General features: G+C 55.3%; 1 protein-coding gene across 1 annotated transcript in view; it reads right to left on the bottom strand.

Annotated features, from left to right (window-relative positions):
- The window catches only part of CA12 (carbonic anhydrase 12), a 198,520-nt gene extending 179,199 nt beyond the window's left edge, over positions 1 to 19,321 (bottom strand). The window contains exon 1 of the mRNA XM_086959440.1: positions 19,066 to 19,321. Within this exon, the coding sequence (XP_086815566.1) occupies positions 19,066 to 19,135 (70 nt within the window). The 5' untranslated portion in view covers positions 19,136 to 19,321. The remainder of the gene's footprint in view (positions 1 to 19,065) is intronic.
- Positions 19,322 to 23,347: the final 4,026 nt, after the last annotated feature.

Below are 23,347 nucleotides of genomic sequence, written 5' to 3'. Positions count from 1 at the left end.
GAGCAGGAGGCGGGCAGCGTCCATCAACCTTCAAAAACCAGCCTTCAGTGACCCACCCCACCCATTCCAACAGGCATATGCCTGTTGGAATGCATGGCCAATCCGTCCCCGACCAGTGTGTGAGCAGACATGCACAGTGCTAGAAGGTAAAGTCCACTGGCAGGCCAATCATCTCTCTAAGCCAGCCCCAAACACTCCGGGTCATTTTGACCAAGCCCCAGATATTTGGTCCTGCTCTGCAGCCATGGGCTGCTTGATCAGAGATTATCATCAACAGCAGGGGCTTACATTTTCCAAAAGACGCCTGATCGTATCACCACGCGCAGAGGACATGCTACTGTCTCTAAAGCAACCAGCAGGTAACCTCCTCCAGGATTACGAGAAATTGTGCCTTTTAGTGCCATGTCTGGGAAAATATTTACTGGGAGAAGTCTTAGGTATTTCCACCAATGCTTGCTACAAGTCACAGCATCCTCTACGCTGGAAATCAGTTAAGTATTTTGGAATAATTATCAATAGAGGAAAATAGTTAATGATCAGTTCCGGATTACCAAATAATAGGTAAAGTAGGCACCGGCCTAAGGGCCCCACTCTAGGGTGACCAACTGGCATTGGTGCAAATTCAGGACGGTGAGTGTAAAAATTCAGGACAAAGGGTCAAAATTCAGGACAAAACTTCAGGACAATAGGTACGTTTTACAGACACATCAGAGGTCGCGCAATAGTATATAAGTAAGCCCAGCCATTTCCAAACATATTCAACCATTTGCAAACCTATCCATCATGTATCCTTCCATCTATCATTTCACTCATCCATCCCTTCATCCATCCCCTCATCCATCCTTTCACTCATCCTCCATTATCCATCCATCCATCCACTCTTTCACCCTATCCATCTGTACACTTATCCATCCACTCTTCATCCCATCCATCCATTCACTCATCCATTCAGCCATTTACCCTTTCACCAATCCAGCCATCCTTTCACTTACTAATCCTTCCACCCATCCACTCTTTTAGTCATCCATCCATCCTCCCTTTCTCTCTCCATCGACCCTTTCACTTAGCCTTCCATCCATCCATCCATCCATCCACCCATCCATCCATCTACTCATCCACTCATGAATCCATCCATTGCCCCTATCACTCATCCATCTATCATTTCACTCCTTCACACATCTATTCATCCTTTTGTCCATCTACCCTCCCTTTCACTCACTCATCCATCCATCCTTACACCCACCCTTTCACTCATATCTCCACTCACCCTTGCACTTATCAATACATCAATCCATCCATCATTTCACTCATCCACCTACCCCCATCATCCACCCACCCACCCACCCACCCACTCATCCATCCTTTCACCCACCCACCATCCAATCCACTGATCCATCTTTTCACCCACCCACCATCCACCCGCCCACTTATCCATCCATCCTTTCACCCACCCACTCATCATCCATCCATCCATCCTTTCACCCACTCTCCATCCATCCATCCTTTCACCCACCCATCATCCATCCATCTGTCCTTCCCCTCATCATCCATCCATCCATCCATCCCCTCATCATCCATCTATCCTTCCCCTCATCATCCATCCATCCTTTTCCCTCATCATCCATCCATCCTTCCCCTCATCATCCATCCATCCATCCTTTTCCCTCATCATCCATCCATCCATCCATCCATCTGTCCTTCCACTCATCATCCATCGATCCATCCATCCTTCCCCTCATCATCCATCCATCCTTTTCCCTCATCATCCATCCATCCATCCATCCATCCTTCCCCTCATCATCCATCCATCCATCCTTCCCCTCATCATCCATCCATTCCCTCATCATCCATCCATCTTTTCACCCACCCCCTCATCATCCATCCATCCACCCTTACCCTCATCCATCCATCCTTTCACCCACCCCCTCATCATCCATCCATCCATCCATCCATCCTTCCCCTCATCATCCATCCATCCATCCTTCCCCTTATCCATCCATCCATCTTTCCCCTCATCATCCACCCTTTCCCGTCATCCATCCTTCCCCTCATCCATCCTTCCTTTCATCCATCCTTCCTTTCATCCATCCTTCCTTTCATCCATCCTTCCCCTCACCCATCCATCCATCCCATCCATTTATTCTGCCCCTCATCCATCCATCCTTCCCCTCCATCCATCCATCCATCCATCCATCCTTCTCCTTATCCATCATCCTTCCCCTCACCCATCCATCCAATCCATTTATCCCGCCCCTCATCCATCCATTCTTCCCCTCCATCCATCATCCTTCCCCTCATCCATCTTTCCCCTCATCAATCATCCAGCTACCCTTCCACCCATACATCCAGCTATTTACATTTTCTCTCCATCCTTCCCCTCACTGATCAATCCATCTATCCTCTCTCATTATCCATTTATTCAATCTTTCATTCATCCATTCACCCTTTCACTAATTCATCCAGCCATTCACACATCCCTTCACTTACTTACTCGCCCACCTTTCCATATTAATTTTGAGCTGAGCCCTTTTGAGAAGAGGTCCATCAAGAACTTCACCCTCGCTGCAGGGGCCGTTCCAGGAACGGGACAGAAGACACCCAGGGCAGAGACAGGATCCACCACAGGGGGGGAAAAGAGCCATCACAGGTGGGGGTGGACTGGAGCCACAACATGGGGGACAGGAGCCATCACAGGCGGGGGGGGGGGGGAATGGAGCCACCACATGGGGGGACAGGAGCAGGAGTCATCACAGGAGAGGGAACGTGATTCACCAGGGTGGGCACAGGGGTGGGCATGCAGTATTCTAGTATCATCTTGGGCTTCTCGTCCCCTCCTGCACAAGACAACGAGAAGACAGGCTCTCTGTCCAAAATGCCATCCCCCACTGTTATATACAGTACTTACAGGAGATACTCTAAGAGAACTGATTGAACTGATTGTCCTCCATACTTTGTTAATCAGTGTGGGTGCGATTGTGCCATTTCTTTATTGTATTACATTAGGCATGTTTGAAGAACCGTGGTTTGCTTACAAATTAGTGACAGTAATTAAGCTCGGTGAAGAGAAGCAGGTGCTGCCTCGGTGTAATCAGGGGTGTAATCTGGCCGAGTCTCGGATGTTTTGGGGCCCTGGGTAGAAATGGAATGTGTGAGCCCCCCTCTAAATAGCAGATACAAGACGCATTCAGGGCTGTTTGCATGTGAATGGATGCCCCCTGCTCCTGAACCTGCAGCCCCTCCCTCTGTCACCTTTAAGCACCTCTTAACAGCTCATCAAGGGCTGGAGGTGTGAGGGTTGCCATCCCGCTGTGCCTCTACAGTGCTGCTGGGGGTCTGAGCTTTCATACAGCATCGGAGTCAAGAAGGGAGGGGGGGGCAATCTGTGCCCGGTTAAAAAAAAATTACGGACTCCTTCTCTTCTTCGACAAGCCAAGAAATGTAGATAACACAAATGTACTGCATACAACTGCCAATGTATATGCCACTTTTATTTTTCAATAAAAAATTTATAAAATCAAAAAAAAAAAAAATTACGGACAAATGGCGTCCGTTAAAGAATCCTCCACGGACAACGGACAGACAGCCAAAATTACGGACTGTCCGTGAAATTTACGGACGGTTGGTCACCCTACCCCACTCCTTTTAGGGGCCCGGCGACAACGGATCAAAATAATATTGATTTGATCTTGAAAGAGAATGACAATCAAGCTTTCTTAAATATTGTTTCTAAAAGACAGAAAAAAATGAATCAACTCAAAGGAACGAAAACCTAACATTAAAGACTCTATAGAGAAAATACAGTATTAATGTAATGTACCCACTAACAAGGTAAAGTACACAGGGCCGGACTGTGAACCAAAACCGGCCCCGGTGTGCTCAGCCGGCCCCCCAAGGGGTTGGGGGTGCGGCCGAGCTGTTTGCCAGGGCCAGTTTTGGCCGATTTTGTTACAGGGGCCAATTTTGCAGCTATGCTGCAAAAACGTCCCTGTAACAAAAACGGCCCCTAGGGGCTCAAATCCGGCCCCCACCCTTGTGGCCCACCGGGGAATTGCCCAGTGCCCGCTATGGCCAGTCCGGCCCTGAAAGTACATAAACCAGAGACATCAGATTCACATAATAGTTTGTCACTTACAAGCTCATATTCCGGCCGCTGTCAGTTTGCAAAAGAAATCCGGTGCTTTCGGTATTCAGAGATAATTTGCGAGGGGGGCCTGCAATGCCGACTGCCCAGGGGCCTCCACAGCGTTTAACTCGGCACTGTTAATGATCTGTGATAATGATGGACACCCACTAGACAAGCTGTCCATACCGGTCCAGAGATGGATCAAAGTGCCACTGTCGACGGCTGGCCGCATAAAAATGGTCATATTACCACATGCGTGTACCTGTTCTCCAGTGTCCCTATTTTGCCCTCAAAGTCGCTTTTCACAATGCTTGGCAGGTGCTCCAAAAGGTTACAGAACAAAATACAATTGACAAAGATGTGGTTTCTTTTCTGGGGTTTTAAAATTGGCCAAAATAGCTTCGTTTTTAACTATTGTAGTATAAACAAAAAGGTACAGTACTGTGGCCGTAATAATCACATTATGTACCATTCCAGGGCACCACGCCAGTATTCTACTGTGCACACATCGAAAGAGTTAGTTAGATCAGAGGGAGGGCAACGGTGGTCTTATAACTTCGTCACACCACCAGGTTATACATGCAAACAAGTGCACCTTAGTACACGACCTCCGGTATGAGTCGAATTCTCCGCAATTAGCCACAAAAAACAACTACTTGGGAAGACTGGAAAATCGGCTTTGTTATGTATATCTTGCACACACTGTTGAAATAAAACAGCTACTTCTTTTTACTTCAGTACAGGTAACTTTCCTCAGTCCAGGCTCTGGGCATAGCAGACCACGAACTGCCACAAGCAATACACAGTGCAACCACAAAGCCAGCCTTTAGCAGAGGTTTGCGCTCGACCACCTCCTCCACCACCACCATCAATCAGAGGTTTTAGAAGAAACACTATTCACCACCTTGTTAAGCTGTCTTTCATGTCTCCGAGGTTCCCCCGACCCCAAATTAAACAGTAACACCTCCCAAAGAACGTTCTTTTATCTGTGAGCCTTCTATGGATAGCTACAATACTTGTAGCACGCAAGTTACAAGGGGACTTTCTTATTTAGAAGTGTAGAGGTCTTTCTATTTTTAGGGTTGAGCCTGCGAGCGTATGTGCCCGCTTGCTACACTATTGTGTTCAGTAAAGGACTTGCAGCCCACTCCTGGGGCGGCCTTAGGCATGTGCAAGCTGTGCACCTGCACAGGGCCGCCAAACCCCAGTGGCCGCCACGCCAATTCTGTAGTCTTGTGCTGACTCTGCCCAAGTGTGAGAAATTATGACGTCGCACAATCATGCGTCTTCGCGCACACGCCAATTATATTTCGGCTCCTCAACCAGCACTGCCGTTTTCTAAATCCTGAGCTACAGCCGGCATTGTAAGATAAGCGAGCTTGCTGCTCGATACCCCTCTTCTTCACTTGTCCTACTCTGCGCCAGACAAGGCACACACCCATAGCTGACCGGCTTTTTACCGATTCTTTTTGCTGCACGATACACTGCATGTCTCGTCTGGATATTTCTGTGATGGAAAGTTCTAGATTCTGTGTGGGTCCACAAACTTACACCCACCCCACATTCTTTAAAATCTACTAATAAAAAGGGTACCTCACTTGTGTGGGTGGGCCAAGTGCTCGCGGCCAGGAAGGGCCCAAAATGTACTGTGGAGACATCAAAATGACCTATCACAAAATGACCTGGTTGTGCACTGTGGCTCACCTGGGTTTTTCGCCCGCACTCTGCGGCGATCTAGGGAAACTCACCAAACTCAGTCATCTTTGAAAACAAGACACCCGGGGGAGTTCAGGGAGGTATGGCTCGTGTGGACACCCACCCCTCAACGGTTTCCTACCCAGAATCCACCGCAAACATCAAATTTAGCTGGGGAAAAAAATCACATTTTTCTCAAGTGTCTGTGTTGGAAAGTTGTGGGATCACTGGGCTGACACAAATGTTCTACCACCCAGCATTCCCCGAGGTCTCCCAATAAAAATAGTACCTCACTCATGTGGGTGGGTCAAGAACCTGCAACAGGCAAGGGCCCAAAACGTATTGTGGAGACATCAAAATTACCTATCACAAAACGACCTGGTTTTGCAAGGGTGGCCACCTGGGTTTTTGGCTCCAGGTCATTTTGTGATGGTTAATTTTGATGTCTCCACAAAAGTTTTGGGCCCTTCCCTGCCGGGGCCACTTGGCCCACCCACACAAGTGAGGTATTTTGTATCGGGAAACTTTGAAGAATGCGGGTGGGTGGAACTTTGTGGACCTAAACAGATTTCAGAACTTTCCATTACAGAAATGTAGGGATTTTTTTTCTCTCCAAAGTTTAAGGTTTGCAAGGGATTCTGGGTAGCAGAACCTGGCGAGACTCACACAAGTCACCCCTTCCTAAACTCACCTGGGTGTCTACTTTAAAAAAATGTATAGGTTTGCTAGCTTTCCCTAGAGGCTGGCAGAGCCAAGGTTCAAAATTCAATTTTTTTGGGGGGTGGGGGCATTGGAATGCCCGTTCTAGGCAGCCCTACCCATACATATTAAAAAATCCAGCGTAATCCCTGGCACCTAGTGGGCTCTCTGCCCCCCCGGGGGGGGGGGCAAATCAGGGGCTATTGTCCCCATCTGCTTACGAGGGCAGAAATGTGGTGGCAATTTTCTTGGGGGTGGGGATATTGGCATGCCCATTCTGGCCAGCCCCCAGCCCTTAACTTTGAAAAAAAATTATCTCTGCTGCCCAGTGGGTTTCTGCCCTTCCCCAGGGGGGCAGATAAGGGGCTACTGCACCTCCCATCTGCCTCCTGGGGGGCAGAAAGGCTGTGGCAATTTTTCTGGGGTTGAGGCATTGGCATGTCCCTTCTGGGCAGCTCCCAATCCTTACATTTAAAACCAAATATTCCTGGTGCCTATTGATCTTTCTGCCACCCCCGGATGAGATCAGGGGCTCCTGCCCCATCTCCTTTTGGGGGGGGGCAAAAAGACTGGCTTTTTTGGGGGGGGGCACTGCAATACCCATTCTGGGCAGCCCCCACCCCTTAACTTTGAAAAGAAAATCCCTGGTGCCTAGTGGGCTACCCACAAAATGGTGGCTGGCACCACAAAATGACGGGCTAAATACCTGTTGGGCAACAAAAGTAGCCCAAATATTGTCGCAGTCTCCGGACTTCTCCTCTTCCCAAAATCCCCAGGGGGCAGACTTCCCTGTGGTCAGCTGTCCCCCAAGTCTCCAATGTGGAAATAGATAATCCTGCCTCTAATCTGGCTTCACTGCACTAATAATGGATAGACACATCGAGTCTAAGAAACGGATTTCGACCAAGAGCTTGAAAAGGACCCCTGTGTACACTGTACAGCTTTCCATGTATTCATATTTCCGCACTAAGGGGCCTATTAGGACGGCAGGTGTACTTTTGTCCACCCGCCACTCTAGCAGTGCTGGGACCGGACACCAGTGGTGCGGCAGTCCCGCACCGGCGATTAGGATGTCACCGCCACTGTGGCGGTGGCATCCTCCTTTCCCAGCATTGTCATGCAAAAGGTGACAGGCACCACACTATTGATTGGATAGCAATTCATTAACATAAAACGGGACTTATAGCAGTGATAGGATGATGGTAAAACAACAACAATACAAGGTGGCGGCCATCTGTAAATGTTACTTCCCATGATGAAATTATTTGGAACAATGTCCAATCACGTTCATTTAGTAACTCATTATCATATTTATTTCCAGCCGTTGAGATGCCTTACTTCATACTCATATATTTATATATAAATAAATATTTATGCAGTCAATCATCATTTTGTGCATAATACGGCAATTGATGATAATTCCCAATCAGTTATACCCTCCAATATTACTTGACCCACTCAGGTTAGATCTTAATACTATCAGCTCAAATCTTAGAGAATGTTGCTATCTAGCCCTCAATGTGCTGGTTGAGTCCTAATGTGATGACTATTGCTGATAATGCATGTAGTTATTTGGCCCTTCATGTGCTGCCCCTCTAATTTCCTAAAGGTTCTATATTATGTTTAACTAGCAAAATGGAACCTAATGTGCTACTTGCGCTCAATGCTGCACGAGTGGGCTGTGATAGACATACACTCCTTGTTTGACCACATAAACCCCATTTTTATTGGAAACAGTCTCAACTGCCAGAGCATTGGGGTGCCACCTGGAATATTTAGGAAAGGAAATCCAATATAAACCAATCCTATGCTTCTTCTCAAAATGTAACGGAGACCACATTGGGATGCAGGACCCCTACACTAAGCCAATATGTGACCATAGTTCTTTTTCGCTTTTGAGCCCATACCAACTTTAAAACTCCAGAACTAAAAACTGCAAAATCCCCTTAGACATTGGATAGGGGAAAATCATTTTGAGACCCTCTTTTTCTCAGCCCTCGCATGACGAATCAACCCAAAACTATCCATGCTGAACTATGCAAAGTAGACCACTTTTTGGGGGAAATTTTGTTCAGATTTTATAAACAGTATCAAAGTTTTTAGCAAAACAAAAAATGGTTTGTCTAAGGCAGGCGTCTCCAAACCGGTCCTGGAGGGCCGGATCCATGCCAGATTTTTTAAATAACTGCATGTATCTCAATGGGGATATCCAAAAAATCTGGTATGGGTCCGGCCCTCCAGGACCGGTTTGGAGACCCCTGGTCTAAGGGAAACGTTGGTCCTAACTATAACCACCTACTGGCTATTGCGAATCGGACACACACAGAGATTCACACACACACTTACTTTTTGGTTCGTTAAGAACGTTGACGAATTTTCACAAAACTTTCTCCCCAAAAAATAATTCATCCACCTCAGCTCATTCCTGGAATGTTTCAATGTGATCAGTGAAGTGGTGGTCGAGAAAAAAGGTGGGGGGGTCTCAAAACCTAATTTCTCCATGCAAATGTCCATAGAAAAATTTAACAGCATATTCCTCAAAAACGGCTCAACAGAATTACATCAAATGTGGCTGAAAGCTAGATCTTCATCTGAAGGCATACTTTTTTTGTTATTTGGTGTAATTTTGTTCATTAATATTTGAGAAATAAAGGTTCAAAAATGTATCCCTGAATGGTTGAGTACGCGGGAGGCTCGCAAGAGTCCCACAATCATGGAAATTCAAATAATGGAGCAATCTGATAGGCCGAAGGGGTTTTTACCCCATTGGCGGCCTCGCTCCCACGAACTCCCATGGGAGATTGCACTCCGATTGGCTGGGCGCAACATGAAGAAACATTTTGCAGCCTCCATTTCAGTAGGTGAACAGTCTAAATTTCGAATTTTAAATATAGAGTTGCCAAAATATCGAATTTTAAATAAAGAATTGCCAAAATATCAACTTACAAAAATATAGTGGTGCAGAATATCGAAATGGAGGTAAGAAATATAGTTTTTAATAATATCGGAGCTAGTAATATTGAAAGTCATAATATAGTTATTAAAAATATCGTTTTTTTGTGTTTTAAGTGTTAGTATATGTGTTAAAAGTATATATTATGTTTGTAATGCTGTTGGAAATTTTTTTAAGTAATTAATTTTAAGTTAAGTAATTTTTGCCTATTTTAGTTCCGCAGCGGGTTGTTGGTTTATAGGAGAATAGGGTGGGAAGTAATTTAATTATAACATATTAATTAAGATTTTATTTGAATTAATTATATGTTAATCCATTTTTGTGTAATTTTATCCCGTAGCGAGTTGTGGGTTTATAGGGGAATGGGAAGTAATTTAATTTTAATTAATTCATAAATTAGTTAATTAATAATTTTGTATTTAATTATTTATATTGTTAATTGTGTTAATTAATAAATAATTATAATTTGATTAATATTAACAAATGTATTTTTAATCAGGTTTATTGTGTAAAAAATATTAGTTATTTGAAATTAAATATCAATAATTAATTTGTTAATATGTTAAAAATGTACTTTTTTTAGGAGAGGGTTGTGGGTTTATAGGGGAATCGGGTGGGAAGTAATATAATTGTAATTAAGTAGTTATTCAATTTTATTTATTGGTATTGATAATTATTAATTACTTTTCATTAATTAATGTATAATTATAATAGTTGTATTAATTATTAATTGGTAAATATTTTTTATAATGAATACTTATTGGTAATTATTTTATTGTTAAATATTAATTGGTAATTAATTTATAGTAATTGATTAATTGATCATTATATTAATTATGAGAAATTTTATGTGGAGTGGGTTGTGTGTTTATTGAGGAATAGAGTGGGAAGTAATTTAATGTTATTGAAGTTATTATAAAAACTATTTATTGGTATTTTTAATTATTGTTCATTTATAATTCACTATTTAATTACAAAAATGTTTTAATTTATAAGTCTGTGCTCCTGGGTGCTGTCACCACTGCAGGAGCCTGCGCCCTCTGTGCTCCTGGGTGCTGTCACCACTGCAGGAGCCTGCGCCCTCTGTGCTCCTGGGTGCTCTCACCACTGCAGGAGCCCACGCCCACTGTGCTCCTGGGTGCTCTCACCACTGCAGGAGCCTGCGCCCTCTGTGCTCCTGGGTGCTCTCACCACTGCAGGAGCCTGCGCCCTCTGTGCTCCTGAGTGCTGTCATCTCTTCAGGAGCCTGCGCCCTCTGTGCTCCTGGGTGCTCTCACCACTCAGGAGCCTGCGCCCTCTGTGCTCCTGGGTGCTCTCACCACTGCAGGAGCCTGCGCCCTCTGTGCTTCACCACTCAGGAGCCTGCGCCCTCTGTGCTTCAGGGTGCTGTCATCTCTTCAGGAGCCTGCGCCCTCTGTGCTCCTGGGTGCTGTCACCACTGCAGGAGCCTGTGCCCTCTGTGCTCCTGGGTGCTGTCACCACTGCAGGAGCCTGCACCCTCTGTGCTCCTGGGTGCTCTCACCACTCAGGAGCCTGCGCCCTCTGTGCTCCTGGGTGCTGTCACCACTGCAGGAGCCTGCGCCCTCTTTGCTTTTGGGTGCTGTCATCTCTTCAGGAGCCTGCGCCCTCTGTGCTCCTGGGTGCTGTCACCACTGCAGGAGCCTGCGCCCTCTGTGCTCCTGGGTGCTCTCACCACTCAGGAGCCTGCGCCCTCTGTGCTCCTGGGTGCTCTCACCACTCAGGAGCCTGCGCCCTCTGTGCTCCTGGGTGCTCTCACCACTGCAGGAGCCTGCGCCCTCTGTGCTTCACCACTCAGGAGCCTGCGCCCTCTGTGCTTCAGGGTGCTGTCATCTCTTCAGGAGCCTGCGCCCTCTGTGCTCCTGGGTGCTGTCACCACTGCAGGAGCCTGTGCCCTCTGTGCTCCTGGGTGCTGTCACCACTGCAGGAGCCTGCACCCTCTGTGCTCCTGGGTGCTCTCACCACTCAGGAGCCTGCGCCCTCTGTGCTCCTGGGTGCTGTCACCACTGCAGGAGCCTGCGCCCTCTTTGCTTTTGGGTGCTGTCATCTCTTCAGGAGCCTGCGCCCTCTGTGCTCCTGGGTGCTGTCACCACTGCAGGAGCCTGCGCCCTCTGTGCTCCTGGGTGCTCTCACCACTCAGGAGCCTGCGCCCTCTGTGCTCCTGGGTGCTCTCACCACTCAGGAGCCTGCGCCCTCTGTGCTCCTGGGTGCTGTCACCACTGCAGGAGCCTGAGTCCTCTGTGCTCCTGGGTGCTGTCATCTCTTCAGGAGCCTGCGCCCTCTGTGCTCCTGGGTGCTCTCACCACTCAGGAGCCTGCGCCCTCTGTGCTCCTGGGTGCTCTCACCACTCAGGAGCCTGCGCCCTCTGTGCTCCTGGGTGCTGTCACCACTCAGGAGCCTGCGCCCTCTGTGCTCCTGGGTGCTGTCACCACTGCAGGAGCCTGCGCCCTCTGTGCTTCAGGGTGCTGTCATCTCTTCAGGAGCCTGCGCCCTCTGTGCTCCTGGGTGCTCTCACCACTCAGGAGCCTGCGCCCTCTGTGCTTCAGGGTGCTGTCATCTCTTCAGGAGCCTGCGCCCTCTGTGCTCCTGGGTGCTCTCACCACTCAGGAGCCTGCGCCCTCTGTGCTCCTGGGTGCTCTCACCACTCAGGAGCCTGCGCCCTCTGTGCTTCAGGGTGCTGTCATCTCTTCAGGAGCCTGCGCCCTCTGTGCTCCTGGGTGCTCTCACCACTCAGGAGCCTGCGCCCTCTGTGCTTCAGGGTGCTGTCATCTCTTCAGGAGCCTGCGCCCTCTGTGCTCCTGGGTGCTCTCACCACTCAGGAGCCTGCGCCCTCTGTGCTCCTGGGTGCTCTCACCACTCAGGGGCCTGCGCCCTCTGTGCTTCAGGGTGCTGTCATCTCTTCAGGAGCCTGCGCCCTCTGTGCTCCTGGGTGCTGTCACCACTGCAGGAGCCTGCGCCCTCTGTGCTCCTGGGTGCTCTCACCCCTCAGGAGCCTGCGCCCTCTGTGCTCCTGAGTGCAGTCACCACTGCAGGAGCCTGCGCCCTCTGTGCTCCTGGGTGCTCTCACCACTCAGGAGCCTGCGCCCTCTGTGCTTCAGGGTGCTGTCATCTCTTCAGGAGCCTGCGCCCTCTGTGCTCCTGGGTGCTCTCACCACTCAGGAGCCTGCGCCCTCTGTGCTCCTGGGTGCTGTCACCACTGCAGGAGCCTGCGCCCTCTGTGCTCCTGGGTGCTCTCACCACTGCAGGAGCCTGCGCCCTCTGTGCTCCTGGGTGCTCTCACCACTGCAGGAGCCTGCGCCCTCTGTGCTCCTGGGTGCTCTCACCACTCAGGAGCCTGCGCCCTCTTTGCTTTTGGGTGCTCTCACCACTGCAGGAGCCTGCGCCCTCTTTGCTTTTGGGTGCTGTCATCTCTTCAGGAGCCTGCGCCCTCTGTGCTCCTGGGTGCTCTCACCACTCAGGAGCCTGCGCCCTCTGTGCTCCTGGGTGCTCTCACCACTCAGGAGCCTGCGCCCTCTGTGCTCCTGGGTGCTCTCACCACTGCAGGAGCCTGCGCCCTCTTTGCTCCTGGGTGCTGTCATCTCTTCAGGAGCCTGCGCCCTCTGTGCTCCTGGGTGCTCTCACCACTCAGGAGCCTGCGCCCTCTGTGCTCCTGGGTGCTGTCACCACTGCAGGAGCCTGCGCCCTCTGTGCTCCTGGGTGCTCTCACCACTCAGGAGCCTGCGCCCTCTGTGCTCCTGGGTGCTGTCACCACTGCAGGAGCCTGCGCCCTCTGTGCTCCTGGGTGCTCTAACCACTGCAGGAGCCTGCGCTCTGTGCTCCTGGGTGCTGTCACCACTGCAGGAGCCTGCGCCCTCTGTGCTCCTGGGTGCTGTCACCACTGCAGGAGCCTGCGCCCTCTGTGCTCCTGGGTGCTCTCACCACTCAGGAGCCTGCGCCCTCTGTGCTCCTGGGTGCTCTCACCACTCAGGAGCCTGCGCCCTCTGTGCTTCAGGGTGCTGTCATCTCTTCAGGAGCCTGCGCCCTCTGTGCTCCTGGGTGCTCTCACCACTCAGGAGCCTGCGCCCTCTGTGCTCCTGGGTGCTCTCACCACTCAGGAGCCTGCGCCCTCTGTGCTCCTGGGTGCTCTCACCACTGCAGGAGCCTGCGCCCTCTGTGCTCCTGGGTGCTCTCACCACTCAGGAGCCTGCGCCCTCTGTGCTCCTGGGTGCTCTCACCACTCAGGAGCCTGCGCCCTCTGTGCTCCTGGGTGCTCTCACCACTCAGGAGCCTGCGCCCTCTGTGCTTCAGGGTGCTGTCATCTCTTCAGGAGCCTGCGCCCTCTGTGCTCCTGGGTGCTGTCACCACTGCAGGAGCCTGCGCCCTCTGTGCTCCTGGGTGCTCTCACCACTGCAGGAGCCTGCGCCCTCTGTGCTCCTGGGTGCTCTCACCACTGCAGGAGCCTGCGCCCTCTGTGCTCCTGGGTGCTCTCACCACTGCAGGAGCCTGCGCCCTCTGTGCTCCTGGGTGCTCTCACAACTCAGGAGCCTGCGCCCTCTTTGCTTTTGGGTGCTGTCATCTCTTCAGGAGCCTGCGCCCTCTGTGCTCCTGGGTGCTGTCACCACTGCAGGAGCCTGCGCCCTCTTTGCTTTTGGGTGCTGTCATCTCTTCAGGAGCCTGCGCCCTCTGTGCTCCTGGGTGCTGTCACCACTGCAGGAGCCTGCGCCCTCTGTGCTCCTGGGTGCTCTCACCACTCAGGAGCCTGCGCCCTCTGTGCTCTCACCACTGCAGGAGCCTGCGCCCTCTGTGCTTCACCACTCAGGAGCCTGCGCCCTCTGTGCTCCTGGGTGCTGTCACCACTGCAGGAGCCTGCGCCCTCTGTGCTCCTGGGTGCTGTCACCACTGCAGGAGCCTGCGCCCTCTGTGCTCCTGGGTGCTGTCACCACTGCAGGAGCCTGCGCCCTCTGTGCTCCTGGGTGCTGTCACCACTGCAGGAGCCTGCGCCCTCTGTGCTCCTGGGTGCTCTCACCACTGCAGGAGCCTGCGCCCTCTGTGCTCCTGGGTGCTGTCACCACTGCAGGAGCCTGCGCCCTCTGTGCTCCTGGGTGCTCTCACCACTGCAGGAGCCTGCGCCCTCTGTGCTCCTGGGTGCTCTCACCACTCAGGAGCCTGCGCCCTCTTTGCTTTTGGGTGCTGTCATCTCTTCAGGAGCCTGCGCCCTCTGTGGTCCTGGGTGCTCTCACCACTCAGGAGCCTGCGCCCTCTGTGCTCCTGGGTGCTCTCACCACTGCAGGAGCCTGCGCCCTCTGTGCTTCACCACTCAGGAGCCTGCGCCCTCTGTGCTTCAGGGTGCTGTCATCTCTTCAGGAGCCTGCGCCCTCTGTGCTCCTGGGTGCTGTCACCACTGCAGGAGCCTGTGCCCTCTGTGCTCCTGGGTGCTGTCACCACTGCAGGAGCCTGCACCCTCTGTGCTCCTGGGTGCTCTCACCACTCAGGAGCCTGCGCCCTCTGTGCTCCTGGGTGCTGTCACCACTCAGGAGCCTGCGCCCTCTGTGCTCCTGGGTGCTCTCACCACTGCAGGAGCCTGCGCCCTCTTTGCTTTTGGGTGCTGTCACCACTGCAGGAGCCTGCGCCCTCTGTGCTTCAGGGTGCTGTCATCTCTTCAGGAGCCTGCGCCCTCTGTGCTCCTGGGTGCTGTCACCACTGCAGGAGCCTGCGCCCTCTGTGCTCCTGGGTGCTGTCACCACTGCAGGAGCCTGCGCCCTCTTTGCTTTTGGGTGCTGTCATCTCTTCAGGAGCCTGCGCCCTCTGTGCTCCTGGGTGCTGTCACCACTGCAGGAGCCTGCGCCCTCTGTGCTCCTGGGTGCTCTCACCACTCAGGAGCCTGCACCCTCTGTGCTCCTGGGTGCTGTCATCTCTTCAGGAGCCTGCGCCCTCTGTGCTCCTGGGTGCTCTCACCACTCAGGAGCCTGCGCCCTCTGTGCTCCTGGGTGCTCTCACCACTGCAGGAGCCTGCGCCCTCTGTGCTCCTGGGTGCTCTCACCACTCAGGAGCCTGCGCCCTCTGTGCTCCTGGGTGCTCTCACCACTCAGGAGCCTGCGCCCTCTTTGCTTTTGGGTGCTGTCACCACTGCAGGAGCCTGCGCCCTCTGTGCTCCTGGGTGCTCTCACCACTCAGGAGCCTGCGCCCTCTTTGCTTTTGGGTGCTGTCACCACTGCAGGAGCCTGCGCCCTCTGTGCTCCTGGGTGCTGTCACCACTGCAGGAGCCTGCGCCCTCTGTGCTCCTGGGTGCTCTCACCACTCAGGAGCCTGCGCCCTCTTTGCTTTTGGGTGCTGTCACCACTGCAGGAGCCTGCGCCCTCTTTGCTTTTGGGTGCTCTCACCACTCAGGAGCCTGCGCCCTCTTTGCTTTTGGGTGCTGTCACCACTGCAGGAGCCTGCGCCCTCTGTGCTCCTGAGTGCTGTCACCACTGCAGGAGCCTGCGCCCTCTGTGCTCCTGGGTGCTGTCACCACTGCAGGAGCCTGCGCCCTCTGTGCTCCTGGGTGCTCTCACCACTCAGGAGCCTGCGCCCTCTGTGCTCCTGGGTGCTCTCACCACTCAGGAGCCTGCGCCCTCTTTGCTTTTGGGTGCTGTCACCACTGCAGGAGCCTGCGCCCTCTTTGCTTTTGGGTGCTGTCACCACTGCAGGAGCCTGCGCCCTCTGTGCTCCTGGGTGCTCTCACCACTCAGGAGCCTGCGCCCTCTGTGCTCCTGGGTGCTCTCACCACTCAGGAGCCTGCGCCCTCTGTGCTCCTGGGTGCTCTCACCACTCAGGAGCCTGCGCCCTCTTTGCTTTTGGGTGCTGTCACCACTGCAGGAGCCTGCGCCCTCTGTGCTCCTGGGTGCTGTCACCACTGCAGGAGCCTGCGCCCTCTTTGCTTTTGGGTGCTCTCACCACTCAGGAGCCTGCGCCCTCTTTGCTTTTGGGTGCTGTCACCACTGCAGGAGCCTGCGCCCTCTTTGCTTTTGGGTGCTGTCACCACTGCAGGAGCCTGCGCCCTCTGTGCTCCTGGGTGCTGTCACCACTCAGGAGCCTGCGCCCTCTGTGCTCCTGGGTGCTCTCACCACTCAGGAGCCTGCGCCCTCTGTGCTTCAGGGTGCTGTCATCTCTTCAGGAGCCTGCGCCCTCTGTGCTCCTGGGTGCTGTCACCACTGCAGGAGCCTGCGCCCTCTTTGCTTTTGGGTGCTGTCACCACTGCAGGAGCCTGCGCCCTCTGTGCTCCTGGGTGCTCTCACCACTCAGGAGCCTGCGCCCTCTGTGCTCCTGGGTGCTCTCACCACTCAGGAGCCTGCGCCCTCTGTGCTCCTGGGTGCTCTCACCACTCAGGAGCCTGCGCCCTCTTTGCTTTTGGGTGCTGTCACCACTGCAGGAGCCTGCGCCCTCTGTGCTCCTGGGTGCTGTCACCACTGCAGGAGCCTGCACCCTCTTTGCTTTTGGGTGCTCTCACCACTCAGGAGCCTGCGCCCTCTTTGCTTTTGGGTGCTGTCACCACTGCAGGAGCCTGCGCCCTCTTTGCTTTTGGGTGCTGTCACCACTGCAGGAGCCTGCGCCCTCTGTGCTCCTGGGTGCTGTCACCACTCAGGAGCCTGCGCCCTCTGTGCTCCTGGGTGCTCTCACCACTCAGGAGCCTGCGCCCTCTGTGCTTCAGGGTGCTGTCATCTCTTCAGGAGCCTGCGCCCTCTGTGCTCCTGGGTGCTCTCACCACTCAGGAGCCTGCGCCCTCTGTGCTCCTGGGTGCTCTAACCACTGCAGGAGCCTGCGCCCTCTGTGCTTCAGGGTGCTGTCATCTCTTCAGGAGCCTGCGCCCTCTGTGCTCCTGGGTGCTCTCACCACTGCAGGAGCCTGCGCCCTCTGTGCTCCTGGGTGCTCTCACCACTCAGGAGCCTGCGCCCTCTGTGCTCCTGGGTGCTCTCACCACTGCAGGAGCCTGCGCCCTCTGTGCTCCTGGGTGCTGTCACCACTCAGGAGCCTGCGCCCTCTGTGCTCCTGGGTGCTGTCACCACTCAGGAGCCTGCGCCCTCTGTGCTCCTGGGTGCTGTCACCACTCAGGAGCCTGCGCCCTCTGTGCTCCTGGGTGCTCTCACCACTCAGGAGCCTGCGCCCTCTGTGCTCCTGGGTGCTCTCACCACTCAGGAGCCTGCGCCCTCTTTGCTTTTGGGTGCTGTCACCACTGCAGGAGCCTGCGCCCTCTGTGCTCCTGGGTGCTGTCACCACTGCAGGAGCCTGCGCCCTCTGTGCTCCTGGGTGCTCTCACCACTCAGGAGCCTGCGCCCTCTGTGCTCCTGGGTGCTCTCACCACTCAGGAGCCTGCGCCCTCTTTGCTTTTGGGTGCTGTCAGCACTGCAGGAGCCTGCGCCCTCTGTGCTCCTGGGTGCTCTCACCACTCAGGAGCCTGCGCCCTCTGTGCTCCTGGGTGCTGTCACCACTGCAGGAGCCTGCGCCCTCTTTGCTTTTGGGTGCTGTCACCACTGCAGGAGCCTGCGCCCTCTGTGCTCCTGGGTGCTGTCACCACTGCAGGAGCCTGTGCCCTCTGTGCTCCTGGGTGCTGTCACCACTGCAGGAGCCTGCACCCTCTGTGCTCCTGGGTGCTCTCACCACTGCAGGAGCCTGCGCCCTCTGTGCTCCTGGGTGCTGTCACCACTGCAGGAGCCTGCGCCCTCTGTGCTTTTGGGTGCTGTCACCACTGCAGGAGCCTGCGCCCTCTGTGCTCCTGGGTGCTGTCACCACTCAGGAGCCTGCGCCCTCTGTGCTCCTGGGTGCTCTCACCACTCAGGAGCCTGCGCCCTCTGTGCTCCTGGGTGCTCTCACCACTCAGGAGCCTGCGCCCTCTGTGCTTCAGGGTGCTGTCATCTCTTCAGGAGCCTGCGCCCTCTGTGCTCCTGGGTGCTCTCACCACTGCAGGAGCCTGTGCCCTCTGTGCTCCTGGGTGCTCTCACCACTGCAGGAGCCTGTGCCCTCACCACTGCAGGAGTCTGCGCCCACTGTGCTCCTGGGTGCTCTCACCACTGCAGGAGCCCGCGCCCTCTGTGCTCCTGGGTGCTGTCACCACTGCAGGAGCCTGCGCCCAGGAGCACAGAGGGCGCAGGTTCCTGCAGTGGTGACAGCACCCAGGAGCAAAGGGTACAGCTTCCTGCATGTTGGCAGTACAGAGGAGCACAGTGGGGTTGATCGACCCTAAGATCGTGCACCCCTTAACTGCATGGAGAAACTCTCCGTGCTGAGCGCGCAGGGCTGTGGGATACCTAGTTCGCGCATCCAGGTACATAATAACTGGTGTTTGGTGCAGTGTGTTAGAGGGCGCCGGCACTACTCGGGTTCCTGTGAATCTCCGCGTAATGCAGAAACCTTTCTAGACCTGCGACCCCCGAAGATGGAGCTGTAAAAGTGCAGATTGTATTTGCTCTCAGACCCCAGTGCTTAGATGCTGGCGCACAGGTAACTAGCAGCTCACTGCCCAAGCGCCCGGGTGTGCACTGCAGCCAGCCATGCACCACCCCATAACAAGAGCGATGCACGCAGCGGAACTCGCGCAAAAAAGAGGCGCTCTACTGTGATTTACCTGCATAGGGTGCCTGCAGAGAACACCGCGCCGCCAGCAGCAGTAAGAGCAGCGAGGCCAGGTGGCTCATGGCACTGAGAGTCAGTGATGACGGTTTGGGGGGCGCTTCTCTCGCCGAACTCCTCAGGAGTGTGGGGTCTCCACAGACCGCTCTTCCCGGTGACCAGGTCAGTCTTCAGGGCGCCTGCAGACGCGGACAGCCTGCAGCACTCAGTCACCAGCACGTGCTGCCTCGGACACAGAGCCACAGGTGTGCAGCCTCCGGCGCCTCCTCCCGGCCCCCATTATAGCGCGAGCCGCAGGTTCAGCCCCCTGATGTCACCGGGGGCCGCGGAGGCTCCAGCGCCGCGCCGGGCAGAACCAGCGCGGACCGGGGGAACTCACGCCCGGGACAGAGGGGGAGGGGCAGGGGCGGACTGGAGCAGCACAGCTCTGAAGGGGAGGGACAGAGAGGGAATTGCGGACAGGAGCAGCACAGCTCTGAGGGAGGGAAGAAGGGGGACAGAGGGGAAGGGCAGACAGGAGCAGCACAGGTCTGAAGGGTAGGGGGGTATGAGGGCAGGGGGGGAGAGGGACAGAGGGGAGGGGTGGACAGGGGCAGCACAGCTCTGAAGGGGAGGGGGAGAGGGACCGAGGGGCGGGCAGGGGCAGCACAGCTCTAAAGGTGAGGGGGGAGGGGGGAGAGATGATCGAGTAAAGGGGCGGGGCAGAGCAGCACAGCTATGAGGGGAGGGGCGGAAAGGAATAGCACAGCTCTGAGGAGGAGGGACGGACACATGGGCAGCACAGCTCTGAGTGAGGGGGGAGGACAGAGGGGAGGGGTGGACAGGAGTAGCACAGCTCTGAGGGGGAGGGGAGAAGAGGGACAGAGGGGGGGGGCGGATAGGAGCAGCACAGCTCTGAGGGAGGGGGGAGGACAGAGGGGAGGGGCGGACAGGAGCAGCACAGCTCTGAAGGGGAGGGGAAGGACATAGGGGGTGGGGCGGACAGGAGCAGCACAGCTCTGAGGGGGAGGGGCGGACAGGAGCAGCACAGCTCTGAAGGGGAGGGGAAGGACGGGGGTGGGGCGGACAGGAGCAGCACAGCTCTGAGGGGGAGGGGCGGACAGGAGAAGCACAGCTCTGAGAGGGGGGGAGAGGGACAGAGGGGAGGAGCGGTCAGGAGCAGCACCGATCTGAAGGGGAGGGGATGGGGGAGAGGGACAGAGGGGAGGAGTGCATGGGCGTCCGCAGGAGGGGGCAAGAGGGGGCACTTGCCCCCCCCCCCCCGCTCCCCCCCTGGATTGCCAGTGCGTCTGGTGTGGGCCCAGTCAGGGCAAGTCCTAGTCCATCATGCTTTTATAATGTTGCCATTGTTCCAGGTGGCAGCCCCCTCCATTCGCCGAGAACAGTGCAAGGCAGAGGGGAGAAGGGTGCAAGGCAGAGAGGAGAAGGGTGCAAGGTAGAGAGGAGAAGGATGCAAGGCGGAGGGGAGAGGGTGCAAGGTAGAGAAGGGTGCAAGTCGGAGGGGGAGAAGGGTGCAACGGGGAGGGGGAGAAGGGTGCAAGGCAGAGGGGAGAAGGGAGCATGGTAGAGAAGGGTGCAAGGCGGAGGGCGAGAAGGGTGCAAGGCGTAGGGGAGAAGGGTGTGAGAGAGCGGGGGAGAAGGGTGCAAGGCAGAGGGAAGAAGGGTGCAAGGCGGAGGGAAGAAGGGTGCAAGGCAGGGGGAAGAAGGGTGCAAGGCAGAGGGGAGAAGGGCGCAATGCAGAGAGGAGAAGGGTGCAAGGCGGAGGGGAGAAGGGTGCAAGGCAGAGGGGAGAAGGGGGCATGATAGAGAAGGATGGAAGGCGGAGGGGGAGAAGGTTGCAAGGCGGAGGGGAGAAGGGTGCAAGGCAGAGAGGAGAAGGGTGCAAGGGGAGAGGCAGAAGGGTGCAAGGCGGGGGGGAAGGGTGCAAGGCAGAGGGGAGAACGGTGCAAGGCAGAGGGGAGACGGGTGCAAGGCAGAGAGGATTAGGGTGCAAGGCAGAGGGGTGAAGGATGCAAGGCAGAGAGGAGAAGGGTGCAAGGTAGAGAAGGGTGCAAGGCAGAGGGGAGAAGGGTGCAAGGCGGAGGGGGAGAAGGGTGCAAGGCAGAGGGGAGAAGGGTGCAAGGCTGAGGGGAGAAGGGCGCGAGGCAGAGGGAAGAAGGGTGCAAGGCGGAGGGAAGAAGGGAAGAAGGGTGCAAGGCAGGGGGAAGAAGGGTGCAAGGCAGAGGGGAGAAGGGCGCAAGGCAGAGAGGAGAAGGGTGCAAGGCGGAGGGGAGAAGGGTGCAAGGCAGAGGGGAGAAGGGGGCATGATAGAGAAGGATGGAAGGCGGAGGGGGAGAAGGGTGCAAGGCGGAGGGGTGAAGGGTGCAAGGCAGAGAGGAGAAGGGTGCAAGGGGAGAGGCAGAAGGGTGCAAGGCGGGGGAAGGGTGCAAGGCAGAGGGGAGAAGGGTGCAAGGCAGAGGGGAGAACGGTGCAAGGCAGAGGGGAGAAGGGTGCAAGGCAGAGAGGATGAGGGTGCAAGGCAGAGGGGAGAAGGATGCAAGGCAGAGAGGAGAAGGGTGCAAGGTAGAGAAGGCTGCAAGGCAGAGGGGAGAAGGGTGCAAGGCGGAAGGGGAGAAGGGTGCAAGGCGGAGGGGGAGAAGGGTGCAAGGCAGAGGGGAGAAGGGTGCAAGGCTGAGGGGAGAAGGGCGCGAGGCAGAGGGGAGAAGGGTGCAACGGGGAATGGGAGCAGGGTGCTAGGCAGAGGGGAGAAGGGTGCAAGGCGGAGAGGGAGAAGGGTGCATGGCAGAGAGGAGAAGGGTGCAAGGCAGAGGGGAGAAGGGTGCAAGGCAGAGGGGAGAATGGTGCAAGGCAGAGGGGAGAAGGGTGCAAGGCAGAGGGGAGAAAGGTGCAAGGCAAAGGGGAGAAGGTGCAAGGCAGAGGGGGGAATGGTGCAAGGTAGAAAAGGGTGCAAGGTGGAAGGGGAGCAGGGTACAAAGCAAAGGGGAGAAGGGTGCAAAGCAGAGGGGAGAGAGGTGCAAGCCAGAGGGAGGAAAGGTGCAAAGCAGAGGGGAGAATGGTGCAAGGTAAAAATGGGTGAAAGGTGGAGGTGGAGAAGGGTACAAGGGGAAGGCAAGAAGGGTGCAAGGCAGAAGGGAGAGGGGGGTGAGGGGGAGGGGTAGAAGGGTGCAAGGCAGAGGGGGGAAGGGTGCAAGGTAGAGAAAGGTGCAAGGCAGACGGGAGAAGGGTGCAAGGCAAAGGGGGATATGGGTTCAATTAGAGAAGGGTGCATGGCAGAGGGGGAGAAGGGTGCCAGGCGGAGGGGGAGAAGGGTGAAAGGTGGAAGGGGAGAAGGGTGCAAGGCAGAGGGGGAGAAGGGTGCCAGGTGGAGGGGAGAAGGGTGCAAGGCGGAGGGAGAGAAGGGTGCATGGCAGAGAGGAGAAGGGTGCAAGGCGGAGGGGAGAACGGTGCAAGGCGGAGGGGGAGAAGGGTGCATGGCAGAGAGGAGAAGGGTGCAAGGTAGAAGGGGAGAAGGGTGCAAGACGGAGGGGGAGAAGGGTGCAAGGCAGAGGGGGAGAAGGGTGTAAGGCGGAGGGGAGAAAGGTGCAAGGCGGAGGGGGAGAAGGGTGCATGGCAGAGAGGAGAAGGTTGCATGGCAGAGAGGAGAGGGGGGCAAGGCAGAGAGGAGAAGGGTGCAAGGCACAGGGGAGAAGGGTGCAAGGCACAGGGGAGAAGGGTGCAAGGCAGAGGGGAGAAGGGTGCAAGACAGAGGGGAGAAGGGTGCAAGGCAGACAGGAGAAGGTTGCAAGGCAGAGGGGAGAAGGGTGCAAGGCAGAGGGGAGAAGGGTGCAAGGCAGAGGGGGGAATGGTGCAAGGTAGAAAAGGGTGCAAGGCGGAGGTGTAGTAGGGTACAAGGGGGAGGGGGAGAAGGGTGCAAGGGGTAGGGGGAGAAGGGTGCAAGGGGGAGGGCGAGAAGAGTGTTAGGCAGAGGGGAGAAGGGTGCAAGGCGGATGGTGATGAAGTTAAAAATGTGCCCCCTCACCCCCTGGAAACATTTCTGGGGACGCCCATGGAGGAGCAGACTGAAGAAGCACTGCTCTGAATGGGAGGGGGGGGGAAACAGGAGCAGCACAGCTCTGAAGGGGAGAGGGACAGAGTGGAGGGGCGGACACATAGGCTGCACAGCTCTGAAGGGGAGGGGAGAGGGACAGAGGGGAGGGGTGGTCAGGAACAGCACAGCTCTGAGAGGGGGAGAGGGACAGAGGAAAGGGGCGGACAGGAGCAGCACAGCTCTGAAGGGG

The sequence above is a fragment of the Lissotriton vulgaris genome, chromosome 2_2 (genome assembly GCF_964263255.1).
Source record: "Lissotriton vulgaris chromosome 2_2, aLisVul1.2, whole genome shotgun sequence".
Lineage (NCBI taxonomy): Eukaryota > Metazoa > Chordata > Amphibia > Caudata > Salamandridae > Lissotriton > Lissotriton vulgaris.
This window is presented reverse-complemented; position numbering and strand designations above follow the sequence as displayed.